This window comes from Odocoileus virginianus, chromosome 5 (assembly GCF_023699985.2).
Source record: "Odocoileus virginianus isolate 20LAN1187 ecotype Illinois chromosome 5, Ovbor_1.2, whole genome shotgun sequence".
Taxonomy (NCBI): Eukaryota; Metazoa; Chordata; class Mammalia; order Artiodactyla; family Cervidae; genus Odocoileus; species Odocoileus virginianus.
The window spans coordinates 23,296,841-23,310,154 of NC_069678.1; the positions used below are offsets into that span (position 1 = coordinate 23,296,841).

Genomic DNA, 13,314 nt, shown 5'->3' on the forward strand with positions numbered 1-13,314 from the left:
GTGTTGACCATCTGGTGACATCCATGTCTAGAGTCTTCTCTTGTGTTGTTGGAAGCGGGCGTTTGCTATGACCAGTGCGTTCTCTTGGCAAAACTCTATTAGCCTTTGCCCTACTTCATTCTGTACTCCAAGGCCAAATTTGCCTGTTACTCCAGGTGTTTCTTGACTTCCTACTTTTGCATTCCAGTCCCCTATAATGAAAAGGACATCTTTTTTGGGTGTTAGCTCTAAAAGTTCTTGTAGGTCTTCATAGAACTGCTCGACTTCAGCTTCTTCAGCATTACTAGTTGGGGCATAGACTTGGATTACCGTGATATTGAATGGTTTGCCATGGAAACAAACAGAGATCATTCTTTCATTTTTGAGAGTGCATCCAAGGATTGCATTTCAGACTCTTCTGTTGACCATGATGGCTACTCCATTACTTCTAAGGGATTTCTGCCCACAGTAGTAGATATAATGGTCATCTGAGAAGATCAATAAAACTAAAAAAGCTTTGAAAAAATAAATAAAATGGACAAGCCACTAGCTAGACTCATCAAGAAGGGGAAAAGACTTAAGTCAATCAAATTAGAAATGGAAAGGAGACGTTACAAGAGACAATGACGAATGCAAAGGACCCTAAGAGGCTACGACAAGCAGCCATATGCCATAAAACAGACAACCTGGGAGCAACGGACAAGTTCTTAGGAAAGCACAGCCTTCCAAACTGAACTCAGAAGAATCGGAATCATAAACAGACCAAACACAAGCACTCAAATTGAAACTGTGATCAAAAATCTTCCAACAAACAACAGCCCAGAGCCAGATGGCTTCACAGGTGATTTCTACCAAACATTTAGAGAAGAGCTGCTGCGGCTGAGTCACTTCAGTCATGTCTGACCCTGTGCGACCCCAGAGACGGCAGCCCACCAGGCTCCCCCGTCCCTGGGATTCTCCAGGCAGGAACACTGGAGTGGGCTGCCATTGCCTTCTCCAATGCAGGACAGTGAAAAGTGAAAGTGAAGTTGCTCAGTCGTGTCCGACTCTTAGCGACCCCATGGACTGCAGCCTACCTGGGCTCCTCCGTCCATGGGATTTTCCAGGCGAGAGTACTGGAGTGGGGTGCCACTGCCTTCTCCAAGAGAAGAGCTAACACCTATCTTGCTCAAACTCTTCCAGAAAACTGCAGAGGAAGGAAAACTCCCAAATTCATTCTATGAGGCCACTATCACCCTGATACTAAAACAAGACAAAGATACCATCAAGAAAGAAAACAACAGGCCAATATGAACATAGATGCAAAAATCTTCAACAAAATTCTAGCAAACAGAATCCAACAACAGATTAAAAGGACCATACACCAGGATCAAGTGGGGTTTACCCCATGTATGCAAAGATTCTTCAATATGCAAATCAATCAAAGTGATATAGCATATTAACAAACAGAAAGATAAAAACCATATAATCCTCTCAACAAATGCAGAGAAAGCATTCAACAAAATTCAACAATCATTTATGATTAAAAAAAAATAAACTCTTTAGATTAGGCCTAGAAGGACTCTATCTCAAAAATAATGTTAAGGCCATATATGACAAACGCACAGCAAACATTATTTCCAATGGTGAAAATCTGAAAGCATTTCTTCTAAGATCAGGAACAAGACAAGGGTGCCCTCTCTCATCACTATTTTTCAACATAGTTTTGGAAGTCCTAACCAAGGCAATCAGAGAAGAAAAAGAAATAAAAGGACTATAGATAGGAAAAGAAGTAAAACTCTCATACTCTTTGGAGCATACAAAACCCTAAAGATGCCACCAGAAAATTACCAGAGCAAATCAATGAATACATTGAAATTGCAAGATACAAAATTAATTCACACAAATCCCTTGCATTCCTATACAATAAAAATGAAAAAATCAGAAAGAAATTAAGAAAACAATTCCATTCACCGCTGCAATAAAAAGAATAAAATACCTAGGAATAAATCCACCTAAAGAGACAAAATACCTGCAAGCAGAAAACTATAAGACATTGATGAAAGAAATCAAAGACAACACAAACAGATGGATACATGTTCTGGGACTGGAAGAATCAGTACTGTGACAATGAACTATACTGCCCAAAGCAATCTACAGATTCGATGCAATCTACAGATTCAATTCAATCTCTATCAAATTACCTATGGTATAGTTCACAGAACTCGAATAAAAAATTATACAATTTGCTGTTGTTGCTCAGTTGCTAAGTCAGGTTCAACTCTTTGTGACCACATGGACTGCAGCACACCAGACTTCCCTATCCTTCACCACCTCCCAGAACTTGCTCAAACTCATGTCCATTAAGTCGGTGATGCTGTCCAACCATCTTATCCGTCATCCCCTAATCCTCCTGCCTTCAGTCTTCCCCAGCATCAGGGTTTCTTCCAACGAGTCAGCTCTTCACATCAGGTGGCCAAACTATTGGAGCTTCAGCTTCAGCATCAGTCTTTCTAATGAATGTTCGAGGTTGATTTACTTTAGGACTGAGTGGTTTGATCTCCTTGATGTCCAAGGGAGTCTCAAGAGTATTCTTCAGCACAACAGTTCGAAAGCATCAATTCTTCCACATTCAGCCTTCTGTACAGTCCAACTCTCACATCCATACATGACTACTGGAAAAACCACAGCTTTGACTATATGGGCCTTTGTTGGCAAAGTGATGTCTCTGCCTTCTAATACGCTATCTAGGTTTACTATAGCTTTACTTCCAAGGAGCAAACATTTTTTAATTTCATGACTGCAGTCACCAGCCACACCAATTTTGGAGCCCAAGAAAATAAAGTCTCTCACTGTTTTCATTTTCCCCCATCTATTTGCCATGAAGTGATGGGACTGGATGCCATGATCTTAGTTTTATGAATGCTGAGTTTTAACCCTGCTTTTTCACTCTTTTCTTTCACCTTCATCAAGGGGCTCTTTAGTTACTTTTTGCCATTTGGGTAGTATCATCTGTATATCTCAGGTTGTTGATATTTCTCCCAGCAATCCTGATTCCAGCTTGTGAGTCATCCAGCTGGCATTTCACATGATGTACTCTGCATATAAGTTAAATAAATAGGGTGACAACATACAGCCTTGACATACTCCTTTCCCAATTTGGAACTAGTCCGTTGCTACATGTTCAGTTCTAACTGCTGTTTCTTGTCCTGCACATAGGTTTTTCAGAAGCACGTAAGGTGGTCTGGTATTCCTATCTCTTTAAGAATTTTCCACAGTTTGTCATGATCCACAAAGTAAGTCTTTAACGTAGTCAATGAAGCAGATGTTTTTCTGGAATTCTCTTGCTTTTTCTATGATCCAGTGGATGTTGGCAATTTGATCTCTGGTTCTTCTGGCTTTTCTAAATCCAGCTTGTACATTTGGAAGTTCCCAGTTTATGTACTGTTGAAGCCTTCAAAATCCTTCAAGCATTCTGAGCATTACCTTGCTAGCAGGTGAAATGAGTGCAAATGTGCGGTAGTTTGAATATTCTTGGCCACTGCTCTTCTTTGGGATTGGAATGAAAACTGAGCTTTTCTAGTCTGTGGCCACTGCTGATGTAGGGAAACACAAAAGATTCTGAATAGTCAAAGAAATTTTGAGAATGAAAAATGGAGCTGGAGGAATCAACCTTCCTGACTTGAGACTTTACTGCAAAGCTACAGTCATCTAGACAGTATGATACTGGCACAAAAACAGAAACAAGACAGGAACAAGACAGAAAGCCAGAGATAAACTCACGCACCTTTGGGTACCTTATCTTTGACAAAAGAGGCAAGAAAATATAATGGATAAAAGACAGCCTCTTCAATAAGGGAAAAATGGACAGCTACATCTAAAAGAATGAAACTAGAACACTTCCTAACACCATACAGATAAATAAAGTCACAATGGATTAAAAACTTAAATGTAAGTCCCCAAACTATAAAACTCTTAGAGGAAAATGTAGGCAGTACACTCTTTGACATAAATCAAAGGAAGATCCCCTTTGATCCATCTCCTAGCATAATGGAAATAAAAACAAAAACAAGTGGGACCTAATGAAACTTAAAAGCTTCTGCACAGTAAAGGAAACAATAAACAAGATTAAAAGACAACCCTCAAAAATAACTGCAAATGAAACAACTGACAAAGATTAATCTCCAGAATATATAAGCAGCTCATACAGCTCAATAGCAAGAAAACAAATAGCCCAATCAAAAAGTGGGCAGAAGACCTAAACAGACATTTCTCCAAAAAAGACATACACATGGCAATAAATACATGAAAGGATGCTCAATATCAGTAACTATTTTGAGAAACACAAACCAAAACTACAGTGTGGTATCACCTCACACCAGTCAGAATGGCCATCATCAAAAAATTGACAAACAATAAATGCTGAACAGGACATGGAGAAAAGGGACCCTCCTGCACTGCTGGTGGGAATGTAAACTGATACAATCATTATGGAGAACAGTACAAGGTTCCTTAAAAAACTAAAAACAGAACTACCATACGACCCTGCAATCCTACTACTGGGCATATATATATACCCTGAGAAAACCACAATCCTAAAAGACACACATACCCTGACTTTTACTGCAGCACTATTTCCAATACTATTGCCAGGACATAGAAACAACCTAGATGTCTATTGATATATGAATGTATGAAGAAGATCTGGTACATATATAAATATAATGGAATGTTACTCAGCCATAAAAAGGAACAGACTTGAGTCAGTTCTAGTGAGGTGGATGAATCTAGAGTCTGTTACACAAGAGTGATAGAAGTCAGAAAGAGAAAAACTAATATCACACATTAACAGATATGGATGGAATCTAGAACAATGGTATTGATTAACTTATTTGCCAGAATGGAATGGAGACAGAGATGTAGAGAGTGGACTTGTGGACACAGTGCAGGAGGGAGAGAGTGGGACGAATGGAGCTAAGTAACCTCAACATACATACACTATCCCGTGTAAAGTGGGTAGCTAGGAAGAAGCTGCTGTATAACACAGGAAGCCCAGCTGGAGCTCTATGGTGACTGAGAGGGCTGGGACTGGGGGAGGGGAGGGAGGCTTAAGGGGAAGGCGATATATGTATAATTATGGCTGATTCTCATTGCTGTATGTTAGAAACCAATACAACATTCTAAAAATTTCAAAAACAACAACAAAAAAGAATGCACTGTGAAAAGCAGGGCACGTGGGTTCAATCCCTGGCAGGGAGAACTAACATCCCACATTCCAAAGGGCAACTAAGTCTGTGCATCCCAACTGCTGAGCCCATGGGTGCCACAGCTAGAGTCCACGTGTTGTGACAGAACATCCCACAGGACACAGTGAAGATCCCGTGTGCTGCAACTAAGACCCAACACAGCCAAATAAATAAAAATTAAATATGTATATATATGTGAAGCACATGTCCCTTCCATAGAGCAGCCTTTCACACCACAATATGTTCATAAATAACACTAAGAAAGGGAATCACATGAATATAATATAGCATTGCTACTGATAGAAATGGCCATCATTTTATTTTTTTTAAAAAATTCAGTTATGGTTGATTTACAATATTATATAAGTTTCAGGTGTACAACATAGTGACTCATAATTTTTAAAGTTTATACTCCATTTAGAGTTATTATAAAATATTAGTTATATTCCCCACAGTTATTTCTCAATCTGTTTCACTAGAACCCACCTGTACATGGACTAAGGAGTAAAATCAAATGGTGAACTCCAAGCAAAGCAGGGATTCAAATCTGTTGAAGCTATAACACAATAAAGAATCAGACACGACTGAGCACAGCACGGCAAGAGAAGCCAAGACCCGTTAAGAATAGCTGTACACACACACACACACACCAACCACTAACCTATAAAAATACTATTTTAAAAATCAGAAGTATGAGAAAAATAAAGAGGTTAAACATCAAATTAAAAAAATATAGATGAAAACTTAGCCAGCTCTATACAGTCCAGAATGTGACAAATTAAAGAATATTTGAGTATTTGAGTCGTATCAGTATCAGTGAAGCTTCCCCGGTGGTTCAGCAGTAAAGAATTCACCTGTAATGCAGGAGACGCAGGATATGTGGGTTTGATTTTTGGGTCATGGAAGATCCCCTGGAGGGAGAAATGGCAATCTACTCCAGTATTATTGCTGGGGAAATTCCATGGACAGCGGAGGCTGGCGGGCCACAGTCCATGGGGTTGCAAAGAGTCGGACATGACTGAGCACACAGGCCCATAATGAAGCTTACTGTTGTTCAGTGGCTCAGTCATGTGTGACTCTTTTGCAACCCCATGGTTGCAGCATGCCTGCAGCATGCCAGGTTTCCCTGTCCTTCACCATCTCCCGGAGCTTGCCCAAATTCATGTCCAATGAGTCAGTAATGCCATCAAACCATCTCATGCTCTGGCATCCCCGTCTCCTCCTAGCTTCTATCTTTCCCAGCATCAGGGTCTTTCCCAATCAGTTGGCTCCTCACATCAGGTGGCCAAACTACTGGAGCTTCAGCTTCAGCATCAGTCCTTCCAATGAATATTCAGGACTGATTTCCTTTAGGATTGACTGGTTGGATCTCCTTGCAGTCCAAGGGACTCTCAAGAGTCTTCTCCAACACCACATTTCAAAAGTATTAATTCTTCCTGCACTCAGCCACCTTTATTGTTCAACTTCCACATTCATACATAACTACTAGAAAAACCATAGCTTTGACTATATAGACCTTTATTGGCAAAGTAATGTTTCTGCTTTTTAATATATTGTCTAGGTTTGTCATATCTTTTCTTCCAAAGAGGAAGCATCTTTTAATTTCATGTCTATAGTCACTATCTGAAGTAATTTTGGAGCCCAAGAAAATAAAAGAGGTCACTGTTTACATTGTTTCCCCATCTATTTGCCATGAAGTGATGAGACCAGATGCCATGATATTAGCTTTCTGAATGCTGACTTCTAAGCCAGCTTTTTCACGCTCCTCTTTTAACTTCATCAAGAGGCTCTTTAGTTCCTCTTTGCTTTCTGCCATAAGAGTGGTGTCATCTGCATATCTGAAGTTATGGATATTTCTCCCGGCAGTCTTGATTCTAGCTTGTGAATCATCCAGCATTTTGCATGATGTACTCTGCATGTAGGTTAAATAAGCAGGGTGATAATATACCGCCTTGATATACTCCTTTCCCAATTTTGAACCAGTCTGTTGTTCCATGTCTGGTTCTAACTGTCACTTCTTGACCTGCATACAGGTTTCTCAGGAGTAAAGTAAGATGGTCTGATATTTCCATCTCTTTAAGGATTTTCCAGTTTGTTGTGATCCACACAGCTTACTAGTTAACTTACTAGTTAAGCTTGTTCAGTTCAGTTCAGTCACTCAGTCGTGTCTGACTCTGTGACCCCATGAACTGCAGCACACCAAGCCTCCCTGTCCATCACCAACTCCCGGAGTCCACCCAAACCCATGTCCATCAAGTCAGTGATGCCATCCAACCATCTCATCCTCTGTCGTCCCTTTCTCCTCCTGCCCTCAATCTTTCCCAGCATCAGGGTCTTTCCCACTGAGTCAGCTCTTCGCATGAGGTGGCCAAAGTATTGGAGTTTCAGCTTCAACATCAGTCCTTCCAATGAACACCCAGGACTGATTTCCTTTAGGATGGACTGGTTGGATCTCCTTGCAGTCCAAGGGACTCTCAAGAGTCTTCTCCAACACCACAGTTCAAAAGCATCAATTCTTCGGCACTCAGCTTTCTTTACAGTCCAACTCTCACATCCATACATGACCACTGGAAAAACCATAGCCTTGACCAGATGGACCTTTGTTGGCCAAGTTATGTCTCTGCTTTTTAATATGCTGTCTAGGTTGGTCATAACCTTAAGCTTGCTAGTTAACTATAAAATCTTTCAGTGTTTGGTTTGACTGGTAATCCATGGTGAAATAAATTCAAGAAATAAGAGAAAGCATAGCAGTGAAAAGATAATACTGAGATTAGAGTTATAAGTTACAAATTATGAGACTTCTATATAACCTGGGCAAGCTATTTAATCTCCAAAGGTCCTTTTCAAAATCACTAGTTAAGTGGAAATTTTGTATTGAAATAATTTTGGACATTCCCTTTGGTCTCTCACCTAACCAGTCCCTTTTTCCCCCCTACCATACTTCTCACACACCTACATTTAATAACATCCATTAATGTATTTATTGGTCTTTTCTTTCCATAAAATTTTGATCCTATTGAGGGCGGGGAACACATCTTATTTGTTACATTCTGACACCTAGCACAAGTCCTGGCACAAAGTGGGTACTTGACAGGTGTGAAGAGAACAGACTTGTGTCGGGGGAATGAGTACAAGGGAAGGGAGAGACAGAGATGAAGCAGCGGGGTGGGGGGGGCGGGGAGAGAAGGAGAACGAGAAGAAAGAGTAAGAGGAAAATCCTAACACGTGTGGGGCAGCTCAGGAGAGCTCTGAAAGGCAATAAGTGACTGCTTGTCATCTTTGGCTATTTTCCCAGCTTCTGTCAAAGCCAGTCCCATAATTATTCAGGCCTGCTATACGTTAGTTTAGAAGACAGTAACTTACCTTATCGTTAAACAAGATTGTAGTTGTTAAGATTATTTTAAGAGTCAAAATATCTCTGAATGACTGACTGCCTTCATTTGGAAGCAGTTTGCTAGTAAGGAACTTAAAAACCCAAGGGACATACTAAACTTTTTTTAGAGGCCTCATAATAGCTTAGTCTTTGCTTTATACATAAGATATCCTCAAAATTAAGAGGGTGAAAAAGTTACCATATAACTGTATTCTAACAAAATTAAAATTCCCTGAATTTTGACAACTGGATTGAGGATAAGAGAATGTCCATGTTCTTAGGTAACACATACATTTAGTAGTTATGAATAAAGGGGCATGAAATCCACATTAAGCTCCTGAAAGCTTCAGAAAAATATACACTAGTCCTATAACTTTTCTGTAAAGATGAAATATCAAAATATTACAAGAAAGTTAATTGCCACACAGGGCAAGTTAGATAAAGCCATATAAAAGGATACTCACATGGAATTAAACATTCCCATTAGGGCAGTAAAACAAAAGCCAATTGCAAACATGGATTTCATTCGAACCTGTAAGGAGAAGAACAAATTGTCACTTCACACTAAAGGAAAACCACTACTAAAGCACACCCCCCAAATTTTGATCTCATATCATTCATTTTTAAAAGGTGCTCCTTGGCAAAAAACTGCCTGTTGTCTAACCTACGTCCACCCCCAAGGCCTCTTCTCCTTGTCACCTTCTGATGAACCGTACTGGAGTGGCCATATGACCTAATTCTGGCCAACAACGGACAAGTACAGCACTAACCAGAACTTTAAAAGGGGCAAACCTGGCTAGCATCCCTTCGGGCCTCCTGCCCATACTCCTTGTCTGGAATGAAGAACGTAATTCCTGACAGTAAAGCAACGTCAAACAACCAAACGAACATAAGCTAAGGAAGGCTAACTGGAGTCTTTAATGACACTACTGTGCTGCCACACCAGGCTGGGACTACCAACCTCTACCTTCTGATCAAGTGAAAAAGCGATTACGTGTTTAAGCATATAAGGTATTTTGTTTCTTGTAGCTAGCTACTTTCTTAATTACATGTGCCATGAAAGTATAAATAAACAAAAGATCATAAAGACATGACTAACAGTTTATCAGAAGTTTTATCTCTGCTTTCTGCAGTTTTCAAATTTGGTCTCTTGAGCGTGGAATAACTGTGACAACAGAAAAGCTATTTTCAAAAAAATACACTTCTAAATTATAATCTTTCTTAAAAAGAATTTCAAGGGGCTTCCCTGGTGGCCCAGGAGTTAAGAATCCACCTTGCAAGGTTGGGGACGCAGTTCAATCCCCAGGCGGGGAATTAAGAGACAACACGCCATGGAGCAACTAAGCCTGCATGCAACAACTAGAGTCCGTGAATTGCAGTGAAAGATCCTATGTGATGCAACTAAGACCTGAGAGCCAAATAAGTGAACAAATAAATAAATTTTTTTTAAAAAAAAGAGTTTTAAGAAACAGAAGGTAAAATAATATAGCAAAGGTCTCTCAGTAAAGGTAACTGTTGCACAGTTTAGGTGTCTTGTGTTGAACATACAGAAATTAGGAAGAAAAATTAGTCAAGCCATAACATTCGCCTACCTATGCCTCAGAAAGACATGCTTGAACAAACTCTACTCTGTATAAATAATGAGTACATGGCTAATAAAATCACTTTTCCTTACACTTTATGATATGTCTGACCTTTAGAATAAAAGGCCTCTTAAAGAATAAAGGCCATCTACGATGTTCCAATTCTTATGATAGGATTACCAGGTCACCATAAGCCAAAGACTCAGTAATAACATAAGAAAGAAAAAGAAAATAAGTAACTTCATTCGAAAACATAAGGGAGAAGCTAAAAAAAAATGTGAAAATGACAAAATTATGACCTCAAGACACCCTTTAAAAAAAAAAGCTACTCATATTACCAACATGAAGCTTCAGCCCTGTAGCACATTTTCACTTCTATTTGGTCTAGGAACACCCATTATATTATTTATAGCATGCATAACTATAAATTTCTGAAAAGGTAACTGCAATGTACTTGATGCAAATCATGGTCTTCTGCTGAAAACCATGTGGTTTATCCTGAAGTTATATTTAGGACTCTTACCATTGACAGATCTCTGTTGTTATTCTTCAGTTTCTCTTCTTGCCGCTCTGCAAGGAATTAATGAACAGGTTAATATACACAGCACTGAGCAAGAAGCAGATGTTAAACCGTCACTGACTGGTGAGTACAAGCATTTCTGTCTCAGTTATCACCTAATAAGATACGCTGAACACTTGGAATACCATACACTTTGTACTAACAGAAAAGTCAAATGCAGGAGAGCACTAAAATAGTTCACTTTAAATAAATAAAAATCTTTATTTTAAAGTTTAATTTTAAAAATTACCTCTGGTATTAAGTGTTTCAACTCTGTACATTAAGATATAATCTTATTATTACATCAATGGGAGGTATAATCATAACGACTATACTTTTTCAAATACTAATTACCCATCTCAAGTTTCTTTTCCCCTTTTTCAGTTTAAGAGAGCATAGCATCAAAATAATAAAAGCCAATTAAGATAAAGTTAAGGTTCAGCTTGTTTCACCTTAAAATCAAATGAAGCTAAAAATAAGCATACTTTCATATTTAAGTCACCTGGAAAGCTAGGAAATTTGACATATATTTCAAGTAAATTTGGAGAAGGAAATGGCAACCCACTTCAGTATTCTTGCCTAGAAAATCCCAAGGATGGAGGAGCTTTGGAGCAGGCTACTGTCCATGGGGTCACAAAGAGTCGGGCAAGACTGAGTGACTTCCCCTTTCCCTTCAAGAAAATTGTTATATACACCAAACCTAAACTGCTAAAGAAGTTTCAGCTACACATTAATGCTCTTATTTACTGTATCCCATGAATATTGTTGTTGTTGTTCAGTTGCTAAATTGTGTACCATTCTTTGCGATCCCATGAACTGCAGCACATCAGGTTTCCCTGTCCTCCACTATCTCCTGGACTTTGCTCAAATTTATGTTCATTGGGTTAGTGATGTCATCCAACATCACATCATTCTGTCATCCCCTCCTCCTCCTGCCCTCAATCTTTCCCAAAATCAGGGTCTTTTCCAATGAGTCAGCTCTTTGCATCAGGTGGTCAAACTACTGGAGTTTCAGCTTAAGCATCAGTCTTTCTAATGAATGTTCAGGGCTGATATCCCATAGGATTGACTGGTTTGAATTCCTTTCTGTCCAAGGGACTCTCAAGAGTCTTCTCTTGACAATCACCACAATTTGAAAGCATCAATGCTTTGGCACTCAGCCTTCTTTATGACCCAACTCTCATATCCAAGCATGACCACTGGAAAAACCATAGCTTTGACTATATGGACCTCTGTCGGCAATGTGATATCTCTGCTTTTCAATATACGGCCTAGGTTTGTCAGAGCTTTTCTTCCAAGAAGGAAGCGATTTTTTAATTTCATGGCTGCAGTCACCATCTACAGTGATTTTGGAGTCCAAGAAAAGAAAATCTGCCACTGTTTCCATTGTTTCCCCATCAATTTGTCATAAAGTGATGGGACTGGCTTGAAGAATTGTGAGCATTACCTTACTAGTGTGTGAGATGAGTGCAATTGTGCGGTAGTTTCAGCATTCTTTGGCATTGCCTTTCTTTGGGATTGGAATGAAAACTGAACTTTTCCAGTCCTATGGCCACTGCTGAGTTTTCCAAATTTGCTGGCACATTGAGTGCAGCACTTTCACAGCATCATCTTTCAGGATTTGATATAGCTCAACTGGAATTCCATCACCTCCACTAGCTTTGTTTGTAGTGATGCTTTCTAAGGCCCACTTGACTTAACATTTCAGGATGTCTGGCTCTAGGTGAGTGATCACACTATCGTGATTATCTGGGTCATGAAGATCTTTTTTGTACAGTTCTTCTGTGTATTCTTGCCACCTCTTCTTAATATCTTCTGCTTCTGTTAGGTCTATACCATTTCTGTCCTTTATTGAGCCCATCTTTGCATGAAATGTCCCCTTAGTATCTCTAATTTTCTTGAAGAGATCTTTCCCATTCTGTTGTTTTCCTCTATTTCTTTGCATTGATCGCTGAGGAAGGCTTTCTTATCTCTCCTGGCTATTCTTTGGAACCCTGCATTCAAATGTGAATATCTTTCCTTTTTTCCTTTGCTTTTTGCTTCTCTTCATTTCACAGCTATCTGTAAGGCCTCCTCAGACAACCACTTTGCCTTTTTGCATTTCTTTTCCATGGGGACGGTCTTGATCCCTGTCTCCTGTACAACGTCACAAACCTCTGTCCATAGTTCATCAGGCACTTTGTCTATCAGATCTAGTCCCTTAAATCTATTTCTCACTTCCACTGTATAGTCATAAGGGATTTGATTTAGGTCATACCTGAATGGTCTAGTGGTTATCCCTACTTTCTTCAGTTTAAGTCCGAATTTGGCAATAAGGAGTTCATGATCTGAGCCACAGTCAGCTCCCGGTCTTATTTTTGCTGACTGTACAGCTTCTCCATCTTTGGCTGCAAAGAATATAATTAATCTGATTTCAGTGTTGACCATCAGGTGATGTCCATGTGTAGAGTCTTCTCTTGTGTTGTTGGAAGAGGGTGTTTGCTATGACCAGTGCGTTCTCTTGGCAAAAGTCTAGATGTTCAAGCTGGTTTTAGAAAAGGTAGAGGAACCAGAGATCAAATTGCCAATACCCGCTGGATCATTGAAAAAGCAAGA

General features: G+C 39.5%; 1 protein-coding gene across 2 annotated transcripts in view; it reads right to left on the reverse strand.

Annotated features, from left to right (window-relative positions):
- The window catches only part of TMCO1 (transmembrane and coiled-coil domains 1), a 66,126-nt gene that overhangs the window by 31,376 nt on the left and 21,436 nt on the right, over positions 1–13,314 (reverse strand). For both annotated transcript variants that reach the window (XM_070467714.1, XM_020904610.2), the window contains exons 4-5: positions 10,684–10,730; positions 9,042–9,109 (exon numbers count right to left, since the gene is read on the reverse strand). In XM_070467714.1, coding sequence (XP_070323815.1) covers positions 9,042–9,109; positions 10,684–10,730 — 115 coding nt within the window. The remainder of the gene's footprint in view (positions 1–9,041; positions 9,110–10,683; positions 10,731–13,314) is intronic.